This window comes from Carassius carassius, chromosome 5, assembly GCF_963082965.1.
Source record: "Carassius carassius chromosome 5, fCarCar2.1, whole genome shotgun sequence".
Lineage (NCBI taxonomy): Eukaryota > Metazoa > Chordata > Actinopteri > Cypriniformes > Cyprinidae > Carassius > Carassius carassius.
The window spans coordinates 16453989-16466402 of record NC_081759.1 but is presented as its reverse complement, the minus strand read 5'-3'; the positions used below and the strand labels follow the sequence as shown (position 1 = coordinate 16466402).

At 37.3% G+C, this 12414-nt stretch overlaps 2 protein-coding genes across 2 annotated transcripts; one reads left to right on the top strand and one right to left on the bottom strand.

Annotated features, from left to right (window-relative positions):
* Positions 1-4270: 4270 nt before the first annotated feature.
* Positions 4271-8962, bottom strand: LOC132140866 (derlin-2-like). Its single transcript, XM_059549905.1, has 7 exons — positions 8803-8962; positions 8339-8404; positions 8033-8106; positions 7837-7930; positions 5418-5613; positions 5170-5260; positions 4271-4749 (listed from the first exon to the last, which is right to left on the bottom strand). The coding sequence occupies exons 1-7, from the start codon at positions 8893-8895 to the stop codon at positions 4644-4646; spliced, it is 720 nt and encodes a 239-aa protein (XP_059405888.1). The 5' UTR covers positions 8896-8962; the 3' UTR covers positions 4271-4643.
* Positions 8963-9714: 752 nt separating this feature from the next.
* On the top strand, positions 9715-11577 carry LOC132140865 (protein MIS12 homolog). The gene is made up of 2 exons (XM_059549904.1): positions 9715-9852; positions 10362-11577. Exons 1-2 carry the CDS (start codon positions 9837-9839, stop codon positions 10991-10993), a joined length of 648 nt encoding a protein of 215 aa, XP_059405887.1. The 5' UTR covers positions 9715-9836; the 3' UTR covers positions 10994-11577.
* The last annotated feature ends 837 nt before the right edge of the window (positions 11578-12414 follow it).

Here is a 12414-nt window from a genome sequence, read left to right as displayed (position 1 = left end):
TCAATACCATTAATTCTTGCCTTCCTTCAAGAGCGATTTTATAGTGGCCGTATGCCATCCACAATGAAAGTGTATGTGGCCGCTATGACAGCTATCACGTCGATAATCGTCCAATCGATTTGAAATGACCTGATCATATGATTTTTAAAAGGAGCAAGAAAGCTGAACCCTACTTGCCCTTCCACTCTATGCACTTGGGACTTGGTGCTTGTACTTGAAGCTTTCACAGGACGCCCATTTGAACTCATATAATCAGCGAGCTTTCGAGCGCTTTCTCTCAAGACAGTGCTCTTGCTTACTGCTCACGCTGGCCTATGTTAAGTTAGTTGGGGACCTGTAGGTGCTGCCAATTGGCCACTTTCAAATTGTGTAATGAATTCAGGCCTGGTGACTGCAGACTCACCTTTAAGCCTAGAAATGGTTATGTGTCTAAAGTGCTTTTGACTCCATTTAAAGCACAGGTTGGGATTCATGCTCACTCCACCCGCAGGCTTGTGTCCTCATGGGCGTGGGCAAATGGCATATCTATTCAGGACATTTGCATGGCGGCAGGCTGGTTGTCACCCAACACTTTCGCAAAGTTTTATAACCTAGATGTGTCATCGCTTGCTTCACATGTGCTGTCAGTGCGAGCGGCACCCACCTTTTCAGCCTCAGTTATGATTTGAGCTGCATGCTTTAGTGGTTTTGACCAGGTCGTATACACCCCTGTACTGACGCACCACAAATCCAATGCTGCTTCCTATCAGCTCATCACATTGTTATGATATAGTTCATCACACCTTTTAGGACTTGATCACCATCATACTCTGCTTATTTGAGCACCGGTTCAGCTGTTGCATCACAACCACAGATTTATATAATGTTTTCAATTATAGATCAGTGAACACAACACACAATTTCGTTGAAATGAACAAACTTCAACTAGTATATATATTTGATGGAACTGGTGCCGCCACCATTTCATATTCTCTGTTTTACAAACGTTAACTCTGCCCCTGGTGTGATGTGGTATCGTCTAGTTGCTACGTCCCCCTTGACTTTTACATGGTTTCGACTAGGTCCTGAAGACCTGGGCTGTGTTTAACAAGAGTGCCAATATCATTGCCGCTCTCATTACGGTTCCGTATGTGAAACTTTACATAGTTAGTTGAGCCAGGCTACATCACTGTGACATGGTGGGATTTTATACGTTCCCATAGCAATGTAGAGTGACCTAATAGAAAGGGAATGCTCTCAGTTACTCACATAACCTTGGTTCCCTGAGATAAGGGAACAAGACATTGCTCTTATTGCCATGTCACCTAGCTCAGAATCTTAGAATGCCAAGTTGCTTCAGTCAATTTTCTGAGTGGATGACATAGAAGCACTGCTTTATAGAGTGGGAGCCCCTCATATTTTGCGTGCTTGAACACCATTGGCCAGTTTCACTGGTGTGATTCAGTAAGGTTTCAGTAGTATTTGGAGAAAAGGTTAATTCCGATAGCAATGTCTCGTTCCCTCATCTCAAGAAGGAACCAAGGTTATGTGAGATATAAGTCAGAAATGACAAGGAGGCAGCTTCCCAAATTGGAAAGTCAATGGAGAGCATTGGATTGTTTTGACATCACTTTGTATGCGGCTCGGCTGTTAGCATCTCACTAGTTCCCTCAACAAAAAGCCTATAGGATTTTTCCATAGGCTTCTGGATTATTGAAAAAAAAAGCTCTGTGTTCAACCATAGTTCATGAAACTTACACGTTTTGTCCATCAAAATAATCTTCACAGAATAATGCAAATTTAGATGAATTTCAAAGCCTAAATAAAAGTGCCAGAACTTAAAAGCCAAACAAACTACAGCGCCATGGTCGCTCGCCTTCAACATCAGCACCATCACGCTTCTGACAACTTTTTCAAACTAATTTTTAACACTTTCAGTGAAAAGGATTTAGTCTGTATATTCATTTTAACCCAAGCTCAGGGGTGGACTTATCCATTAGGCAAAGGTAGGCGACCTCCTCGACCTAAAGCCATAAGGCCCACTAAAATGCATATAGAAGTTGTATTAAGCACTGACACATGAACTGTTGCTGTTTATGGTGTTTATTACCACGACAACTATCCGAGTCCGTGGCGCCTGCAGGTGTATGGCTGTATGTACTGTGAGTACAATGAGTGCTCAGACTGACCTCCGATTTTCCCCGCAAATATTTCAGCAGTTATCATTAGGCCTGTGTGTGTCCTGTATTTGTCGACTGAATCAGCCATGCCATTAATTATGAATTTATCAGTATACACAGCTCCAAGGCCTCAATTGTTGCGCATATGTACAAATGTGATAATCAAAATGCTCCTGAACAGTAGTTGTCTCTCTTACTTTCTTTCTTCCCCATTCACTTTCAATGGCTGTGGAACACCACAAGTGTGACTTTGTGTCATTTAGTTTTTTTTTTCAAAATAAAAGCATTTCCAAGTTAACATCCTGATTAAACATTGAAGCACACTAGTGTGGTAAACAGTGCGAATTTTCGTATTTTCTAATTGATCCGAACACAACTAGAAGATTAAGACAGTGTATTTGTATGCATTTTAGACGGACTCTTTATTGATGAGGCCACCACATCATGGTCCAGTTTGAATATGGATTTTAAGAGCCTTTCGACGTGTGCCCATAGTCTGGACTATTTTTGATTGTTCCTGGTCAGGAAGAGTCTGGTGTTTGAGAGCTGTGGCTGTTTTGATTACAAGAGGTTGGATTATTCATTTGTTATCAGCCAACTGCAGCTATGGAAAGTGTTTGGACATTGATGTACAACAGAAAACTTGACTTTCGCACACATCAACTTTCACATTTCGAAATCCTACAATGTTGCAATATTTTTTTTTTTGTACTTTTGTGTATTAACATTTTTGACTATATGTAGCTTTATTAACCTGATTTGAACGTTTTCTATTTTGTATTTAATAAATTCATTGATTTGAAATCCCTTTGACTACTGTACATTTTTGACAATATAGACATTAGTTATGTGTTGACTGCATCCATTTCAGATGTATAATAACTGTTTTCCTAAAGATTTAAGTTATAGTAGCTAAAAAGTATTTCAAGTGAAACAGATGCATTGTTGTTGATTAATAGTGGGGCCCTGTGTGGGCCTAGGAGGGCTTCCCATGCGAGAGCTAAAGGACCAATGGTCTGCCAATGGCCTGTGCTGGCAGCCCGCTGGGGGCCCTTAGGCTAGCCCTAAGTGGGCCTGTAATGGGCCAATGCAGGCTTGTTTGCAGGGGTTGCACTCAGTTGCTTGTCAGGGTAGTGCCATATTTAATTTTCTAAAGGAATGAAAGTGAGGCAGTGAGGGCCAGAATTCAGTACATGTACTACTATTACTTAAACCTCTTTCTGAAAAGACTTTCATTAGGCAAAAACTCCATTAAAGTTGTGAGTTGGAAAAAATGACACTATCTAGGACTTTAGAGTGTTAAGTCTATCCCGCATATTTAGTCTCATTTTCAATTGTATTAAAAGGATCACCCAAAAATAAAAACTTGTCGACATTTACTCATATTGTTAATCATAGCCATTGACTTCCATAGGATTTTTCCAAAAAGAGCTCAAAATAAGAGAAATGTAACCAGTTTAATTTCTTATCTGAATTTCCAGTGGATCAGGGTTATGAGGATTTGGAGCCTGCGTCAGACTATGTGGAGGTTGAGGATGAGATGAACCTTCCTTCCCCGCAGCAACCCATCTTCACTCCACACTACACCACCGTCGAGACTAAAAGTCAAGACACCGTTTCTGAGGATTATGACGACGTTGAAATCCCTGTTAACTATGACAGCGAGGACTATGATGACATAGGATAAAAGACTCAAAATCAAATACTTTCCCTTCAGCTGGACATGAGCGGATCCTGAAATCAAGTTTCCTTCAAGCTACTATTGTACATTATTTGAGCAAAAACAAGCTCTAATAGCATATAAACTGCAGGTGTTTTCCTTTACTTATCTAAACCGATATTTCACTTACCATTGTTAGAAATGTAATACATCTTTCAAAAATGTCATTTGATTTGTCATTTTCTGTTGTAGTATCCTACTGTATGAGACATTTGCTTGGAAGTGGTTAAGCAAGTTCAAAAGATGTTTGAGAAACATCTTCATAGGCCAATGCATTACATAGAAGGCCTTTTAATGATTTGCACTGACAAATTTCATGTCTGATATTACATTGTACCTTTTTTTTTTTTATTCCCTTTTTGGAAAAGAAAAACAACACACAAACAAGCAGTACTCTGAAAATGATACATTTATTCTTAAAAAAAAAAAAGAAAAAAAAAAAGAAACAAGTACAATGGTGACTATCAATAGATATTTGTCTCTCACAGCTGCTCGATTTGTATTCGCTGTTGTTCAGGGCAGCAACAGCAACATATCAAAAGTCAGTTGTTTTTTTTAAACCCATGCCCACAGTCAGAGGAGCGTAAGGGGTCTTGCAGACATTTTGAGGCATATGATTTCCGTGCACACAAACTACAAGTCTCCCTCTTGCTCGGTGGAGCTCCTGTTCTTTTGTACACAAGAGAAACAAGTCGAGAAAAAGAAGATTTTCTTTCTCTTGCTCTCAGAGATGTCCATTAAGTGGCAGGCACAGGGGGCTGAGACTAGCCTCCTAGTCTCTGACCCTCACCCCAGGCAAAGCCTCCTGGACGCTCCTCAGGGAGAGGGTTGTAGTCGGCATCTTCTTCTGGTGTATCAAACAGCATCTTACTGGAGAAGTAGAAAGAAAGGGTGTTTTACTTCAAAGCAAAGACTAAAATATTATCTAGAAGATTTAAATATGAGTTACTGAGGGTGTGGCAAAACTTGGGGATTGGTAGTTTTTTAATGTTTTGAAATAAGTCTATATAGACATTAAATATATATAAAATAAAACAGTGGAAATATTACTACAATTTAAAATAACTAATTTAATACATTAGCATGCTAGGTAATGAATGATAAATGATACTTCAGAAATCATTCTTATATGTTGTTTTGATGCTCAAGAAATGTATTATCGGCTTAAAATGGTTCTGCAACTTAATATTTTAGTGATTCATTTTTAATTGATTGATAATAATAATTACAAGTCCCTTGAATACATACATGTCCCTTGACATTGTGAAGACCTGATACATTAGCACTCACAGGATGGAGGGAGTCCTCAGCCATCTGCCACCACCTGGTTGGTTGGGAAACACATCCTCCAAAAAGTAGTACACATGGCCCACTGCGATGCCTTTAATGGAAAGACAGAACATATAATACCAACAACAGATGAATTCATTATTATTTCAAATAAAATTCAAATGACAAATAGTAATGAACCAAACTGGACTAATTTATTGTCAATGCAAGTATCAGCACAAGTAAAGTGAATCCACACAAGTCTTTACCTAAAAGATCCACAATGATGGAGTTCCCCAGCAGCAGAGAGAATCCCATGAGCACCCACGGGAGGAAGGGGGCTTGGAAATTCAGAAGGCCGAAGAAATTCATGCGCACGTTTGGGTTCCTCCTGCTCCAGATGTACACGAGCATGATGGTGAAAGCCTGACCTAAAAACACAAGATTCACAAACGTGCCAAAAATCTGCACAGACTTTAAGAAAATTACAACCGCTATCTGAGCAAATGTAAGATGTAATGCATGTTATACATCTTGAAATCTTTAAGGGCTTATATGTTTTATTGTTTTTTTTGTTTTTAGCTAATTGGATATTTTTGCCTGTTTTAAATGTTTCTACAAGACGTCTCACATGATTTTATTAAATATAGTATGAGGTCAAACATCATTCATTATTAATTATTCAGCTTCTATATGTCTACATCTTGAGGTTAGAGTGAGATGTGACTCATCTTCCTCTTCTTTTCTTCCCAAGGTAGCACAAAACTATCATTTCATTCTGTGAGCTTCTCAATAGACAGGATGACGATCTAAAGCATATTACGCAATTATATGTTAATAGAAACCTGCCTTGAAAGTTGGAACATTGCCTTCAATGCTATATGTATGATCAGTATTTATTTTTATACTGTATTTTTATTTATAAGTGTGCCCTTTTATTTATACTTTTTTCCTTCCCTATTTATGTAATCCATTTTTCTTACAAGACATTTTTTGACTTTTTTAATATTTTGTAGTATTTTAAATAACTTCATATCTCAAATATTAGAAACTTGTCTGTTTATTTGTTTATGCTTATGTAGGTAATTCGTTTAGATTTTAATGCCATGTCAGAAGCTCAGGCTATTCTCATGTAAAGTGTTCACAAAGCGTTCATTTATTTGATCCAAAGTACAGCAAAAACAGTAACATTTTATATATTTTTACTATTTAAAATAACTTTTCTATTTGAAATTATTTTTTAAATGTAATTTATTCCTGTAATACCAAAGCTGAATTTTTTGCATCATCACTCCAGTCACACGATCCTTCAGAAAAATTCTAACATACTGATTTGCTGCTCAAAAAACATTTATTATTATTATGTTGAAAACAGCTGAGTAGAATTTTTTCATGTTTCTTTGATGAATAGAGAGTTCAGTAGAACAGCATTTATCTAAAATAGAAATATTTTGTAACATTATAAATGTCTTTATCATCACTTTTGATCAATTGAAAAGCGCCATTGCTATATAAAATTCTATAATAAAAATGATATATATCCAAGACTCCAAGCCTTTGAATGGCTTGATCTGGTTGATCCAAAATGAGCGGGTGCCTGTGGTCACCTGCAGTTACGAGTCATCCAAAAATATTTTTAATGATATTCGGGTCGAGGTCGGTCGGGTCGTTTAAAATAAAGATGCCAATTAAACCTTGGTAATTTATATAGAACTAAACACAATTTTGAAATACATAGGCCTACACTTTATTGGCCTAATTAACTGACGTGATTATAGAATGACCACCCGTCCCGCTTTACATTGTACTGTACAGCAATTTTACCCTTTGTCCCGCCTCACGCAAACTGAGCATCTTTCCCACTTTTTCATTCGACCCTGCCTAATAAATACAAGGATACGTCCATAGGCGTACTGTTAACTTATGTCCAATAGTCAGAGGAGAGAAATAAAAGCGTTAGTCGATAGGCTGGGTCGTACGTCAATCAAACTGTTGACTCGTGCACAAACGCCTCCTCAACATTGTCAACCATCTCAAATTGGAGAGCAATCGTTTTTCAATAAACCAAATGACCCACAGGCTGACAAAGTTTGGGCAGCAGAAGTGACGAGCATTTATCATGCGTACGTCACACACATTAATATCGCTCTCCCGACTGCAGTAACAAGTTAGCCCCAGTCATTTTTCCAGATTCTGAAAAAAGCTGTAGAAACTTTGGGTGATATTTTGGGTCAGGTAGTGTATTAATCTTTTAGTCGGTGGGTTTAAAAAGTAATATAGGCAATATATTACAGAGAGCTTGAAATGTCTACTTTTAAACGAAAATTTTCAAACAAAATAAATGGCTACTCTCTGATTATGTAATCCATATGAAATGTGCATTACTCTCTGGTGTTCATGGCGAGTCCGCATCGTCAACTTCATCTTAGCAGCGACACATATTTTCTTTTTCTGCGGTCCGTGTAGCGGGCGGGTTAGTTGAAAACATTGGTCGAGTACGGGTTGTTTATACATTGACCCACACACCACTGATATATATATATATATATAACTTTTGAATGTTTTACATTTTAAAAAGTTCTTAAGAAAGTTAAAATAAAACTGACTAAGCAAATCATTTTTCTGATCTGATCTGCTATACAGATAAATAAAATGAGTGCTTCTCTTTTGAGAAAATGTGAAGGATACAGTCATGAGAAGGCCACCAAAGTGGAACATAAAGACAAAGTCAGCAGTTCTCCCTCTGAAGGAGCCCTCCTCCAGCATCCGACAGTATCTGTACCTGTGAGACTCCAGTTAAGGATTGAACAAACCTTCAGACACCATCCCTTTCACTGTTAAATGTACAATCAACTATGGATATATTATTATATAACAAGGATACAAAAATATCATGTTGAATAAGAAGTTGAACCCAACCGGACCAAAAAACAAAAAGTTGGTTATTAGCCGCCATACCTATGAACACACACACACACAAATTATGTAGAATCACATGCTGCAATATTAACACTATAAAGCCTACCGTATACATTCTATACACATTCTACTATATGCCTTCTGTCATCTGAATTACAAGTTTTTTATTTATTTTTTTTATTTTTAAGTAAAAGGCCTTTCAGTGTGATTCTAAAAAATATTACCTTTAGGTTGCGGTGTTCTTCAAAGACACACTTATTTTGACACTTACCTGGTAATTCTTCAATATTAAATCTGGGTTGAAGTAAAGCTGGAAAGGTGTGATGAGCTCTAATTGCTGTGGACAGGAAGTAAACACTATAATCAGATACAAATGACATGTTGCAGATAAACAAACAGCGTTTAATCACATTTTAATGCTCCACTACAATAATATCTGAAATCAAAAGCAAATTCACTTTGAGCAGTTCGCTTGAGGTTTAACTGTGAATGATGGTAAACACAGGAAGTATGATGTGAACATGCAGATAGAGCTGCTGCACTCAAAACCTAGTGACAAGTAACCTTAGGTTCATTAGTCTTAACATGGCATAAAATACACAGACATTTAACCCGAGGGTTTATGTTCAAATGTCCTGAGAACAGCCCAAAGGAAACCAGCTGTTTTAACTGCAAAGGGACGAGGACACGGCATAAAATAGCGCTTAAGACCTTAATATTGATCTGTTTACTTACCACGGCGGCTGTAGTGAGTACGCAGGCGGTGGTATAAGCTCTAGTGACCACAGGGATCTGTAAATATTCCTGTCGGACTGTCTGGTATGCCATTTTTTGGAGCGACAATGCTGCTTCCGGCACCTTCTTGACACGTCATCACCAGAGTAAGCGAATGAAGGAGGCGGTTTTAGTTTTTGATGATTCCGATTGGTTAACGCTTCAATATCTCGCTGCTCTGATTGGTCATCTAACGTGTCATTTACTGTGGTATCCCGGTCAGTGGATGTTTGGCATGTTACTATTGGTTGGTAAAGATTGTCCATAAATGTATGAAAATTTTGTAATTTGACAGTTTCACACTGGGATGGGAGATGCCCATTAAATAAGAGCGCAACAGTCAGGTTCCAGTCACAAGTAAAAAAATCAAATTAATTTTGTCATTAGGAGAACTGATTTTTATAACTTAAGCAAGCTACGAGTTTGTTAATTGATGGTATATATTGCAGACATCTGTCCACATAATTTTAACTTTACTTATATTTAAGGCATCTTTAAATTAATTAACAGTTTATTTTTCAATTGTATGTGTGTGTAGTTTAAAATCAAATCTTACAGTGTATGAAACTAAAGTGTATGCAATGACTAAATCTTTTTTAAAGGCCTCTAACACTAGCTTGCTCTATTCTTTTTCTTTTCTATCTGTTCTTTTATTTATTATTTATATATATATATATATATATATATATATATATATATATATATATATATATATATATATATATATATATATATATATATATATAAAACTTGCTATGTGTACTGTGTTAGTAAACATGTGTCAGTAGACTTGTTATAGCACTTGAGTATCCTTGCTCTTTGTTGATGTTGATTGCTTCCATTGTCCTCATTTGGAAAAGCGTCTGCTAATCTTCTACGACGTGTTCGCCCGGTTACGCTCCCGGTGTCCAGGGGGCGATATTGCGCTTTTAAACACACTTGACCTCAGGGAGACGCGAAGAAGGTTGAACTGCGCGCGAGCTGCAGACTCAGAGATGGCGGAGAGCGGAGGTAAAACACGACCCTGTTTCTCAAATCTTATTTAATGTGCAAATAACTCACAAACCAGGACCTATAAAAAAGCTGAGAGTTATTTACTTTATATATAACTCTAGAATGTTAGAACATATTTAGTCAGTTTTACACGTAGATAAATGTTATTGTCAGTTTCATGCGGCTAGTCCTTTAATGTTTTGAGAAACAGCCGTGATTTTGCTCTAGAAACTGTCCAACGACACGACTTAAAAGCAATCCAATATAATATAATAACATTATATTCTATACGTGTATGTATAAATAATAGATGTTCCCTGGTCAACAAATCCGCATACTAATGAGTTCTGTTGAAAATTCAGCTTTGCCATTTCAGTTTGTAAAAATATTTAGGTTTTTACTTTATTTTGATCATATAAATGGAGCATAAGAAGTCTGCTTAAGAGATTTCTTTTAGAAACATGAAACATTTTAATTACTCCACATTTTTGATTGTATGGATGATATGTGAATGTATTTGAATTCAGTTTCAGTGGGATCTGAATCCCTCCAGCTGTATGAAGCACAGTTCTTCGGTTTCACCCCAGAGACCTGCACCGTACGAGTTCGCGATGCATTTCGAGACTCCCTCAATCACATATTGGTCGCTGTTGAATCGGTGTTCGTGAAGAGATTGTGTCCAGGCCAGGATCCGCCAGCAGAACTCCGACTGACAGCCCGAGAGAGCACCCAAAAACTGCGGCAGTTCTTACATGAGCGCTTTGAAATCATGTTTCAGCGCATGAAGGGGATGCTGATGGACCGCGTCCTGTCCATCCCTCACAACGTCCTGCTGCCTGATGACCAGCTGCACCAGAAGTACCCAGAAGGCAAAGAAGACCTCATGAAGCTGCAGGACTCCATTGCCAATCTGCTGCAGGCTTATGAAGCCGAGGTGTGCGCCAAGCAAGCGCTTCTCGCTGAACTTGAGGAGCAGAAAGAAACTCAGAAACAACTGGATGAAGTGCTGAGATGGATCGAGGAACTGCGAATTTCATGGAGGCGAGAGGGAATGGGAAATGTCCAAGACAGCATTCGACACATGATGGAGACTGTGGGCCAACTGCAGGAAGTTGTAGGAAAGATTAACAAGCTAAATAAAAACCTGGATGAAGTTTGATGGATGATTTGCAACAAGTGAGACCTCCATACCACAAGCGCTGTGATGATATTGCATGATCCATCCACCAGGGGGAGGCAATGCACAATCTATCTGGTACAATTACTTTAACATACAAGTACCAAGATCAGTCTAGCTTCAAAGAAATACATTTGTAATCAGGCGATTTTCCTCAGACATTTGAAATGCAGTCCATCTCTCCTTCCTCAAAGTCATTGGGTTTTCTCATTTACGATTCGGGGCCTTTGATGTTCTGTACAGTGAGATCTGCATTAGATTAGCCCAAATGTCCCACAGGCCCAAACTGATGTGTCCAACAGCCTGGTTGGCTTTACACTTTACAGAAAGTTTCATGTTGTTTCCCTTGAAGTCCAGAGGAGAAAGATTTTAAGTTCATATTGAGTTGTACAGGACTTTATCGCCCCGAAGGAACGCCTACATTTTGTACATAGTCTGAATCTAAATTACTGTACATGGATTGAGTTGCTAAGCGCAAATGTCAGTTCGTAATAAATGTAATAAACGAATATGCTTGTTTTGTTCGTACTGTAAATAGCAATAAAAATGTTTGTGTTTGCATGATACATTCTGCTCCACAAATGAAATGATCACTCTATACTGACAGATATTTCTATGGAGAGGAACAAATTAATGTAACCTTTTCAGTGAAGACATAAAAACAAAAAACAATTTGCAATTAAGATCTGTAAAGCCTATTTGAATTTTATGAAATTTTACTTAGAATGTCCTGAAAAAGCGTTGTTGCTTATTTATTTGTTTATTTTCTCCTAAAAGCAAGGTGACATTTAAATACTTTGAAGAAATAATCTTTTTGGAAATCAAAAGTGTGTTATATTTTTCTTAACATTGTTTCAAAAACTTTTTGGGTGCTTTTTTCCCTTCTAGAAAAGCTATGAGATGATTCTTCAAAAATTCTCAAAATAACAATGGGTTTGTAATGACATGGTGAAAAATTGTGACCGAATTTTTATTTTTGGGTTAAGTTTGGACCTTTTTCACATTGATTAAATTAGTGTAGTGGAGAATGGAACAGATATGTTTTCTTCAGTAGCAAAAGAAAAAAAAACAAGGAAAATATATAAACAAACAGCTTGATTACAGTGGTCAGATGTAATAAATGTGTCATATTTTCTGTCACTCCCTAAACCACTGCATTTATCGTTGTCATCATGGTTTTAATTATTTTTCTCAGAATGTTAATTTTTTCTTTTCTTTATTCTATTTTTCTAAATTACATTTAGAAAGTGAAATAATCATCAGTGGATGACATATTAAAGTGCATATCACTTTATATCTTCTTAGGTGAATCTATCTTTCACGCTTTAAGAATTAATAGAAATCTAGATAAAGATGCTGATTAAGAATCAGCTTTATTTTGCAGTGTTCACCTTTTGAGGTTA

Excerpts from the sequence above, each read along its gene's own strand:
- LOC132140866 (XM_059549905.1), bottom strand. The coding sequence starts at position 8,895 with ATGGCATACCAGACAGTCCGACAGGAATATTTACAGATCCCTGTGGTC. Across the intron at positions 8,405-8,802 it reads TACTCACTACAGCCGCCGTG|CAATTAGAGCTCATCACACC; the intron begins GTAAGTAAACAG and ends TCCTGTCCACAG. Across the intron at positions 7,931-8,032 it reads TTATTCAACATGATATTTTT|GTACAGATACTGTCGGATGC; the intron begins GTATCCTTGTTA and ends GGAGTCTCACAG.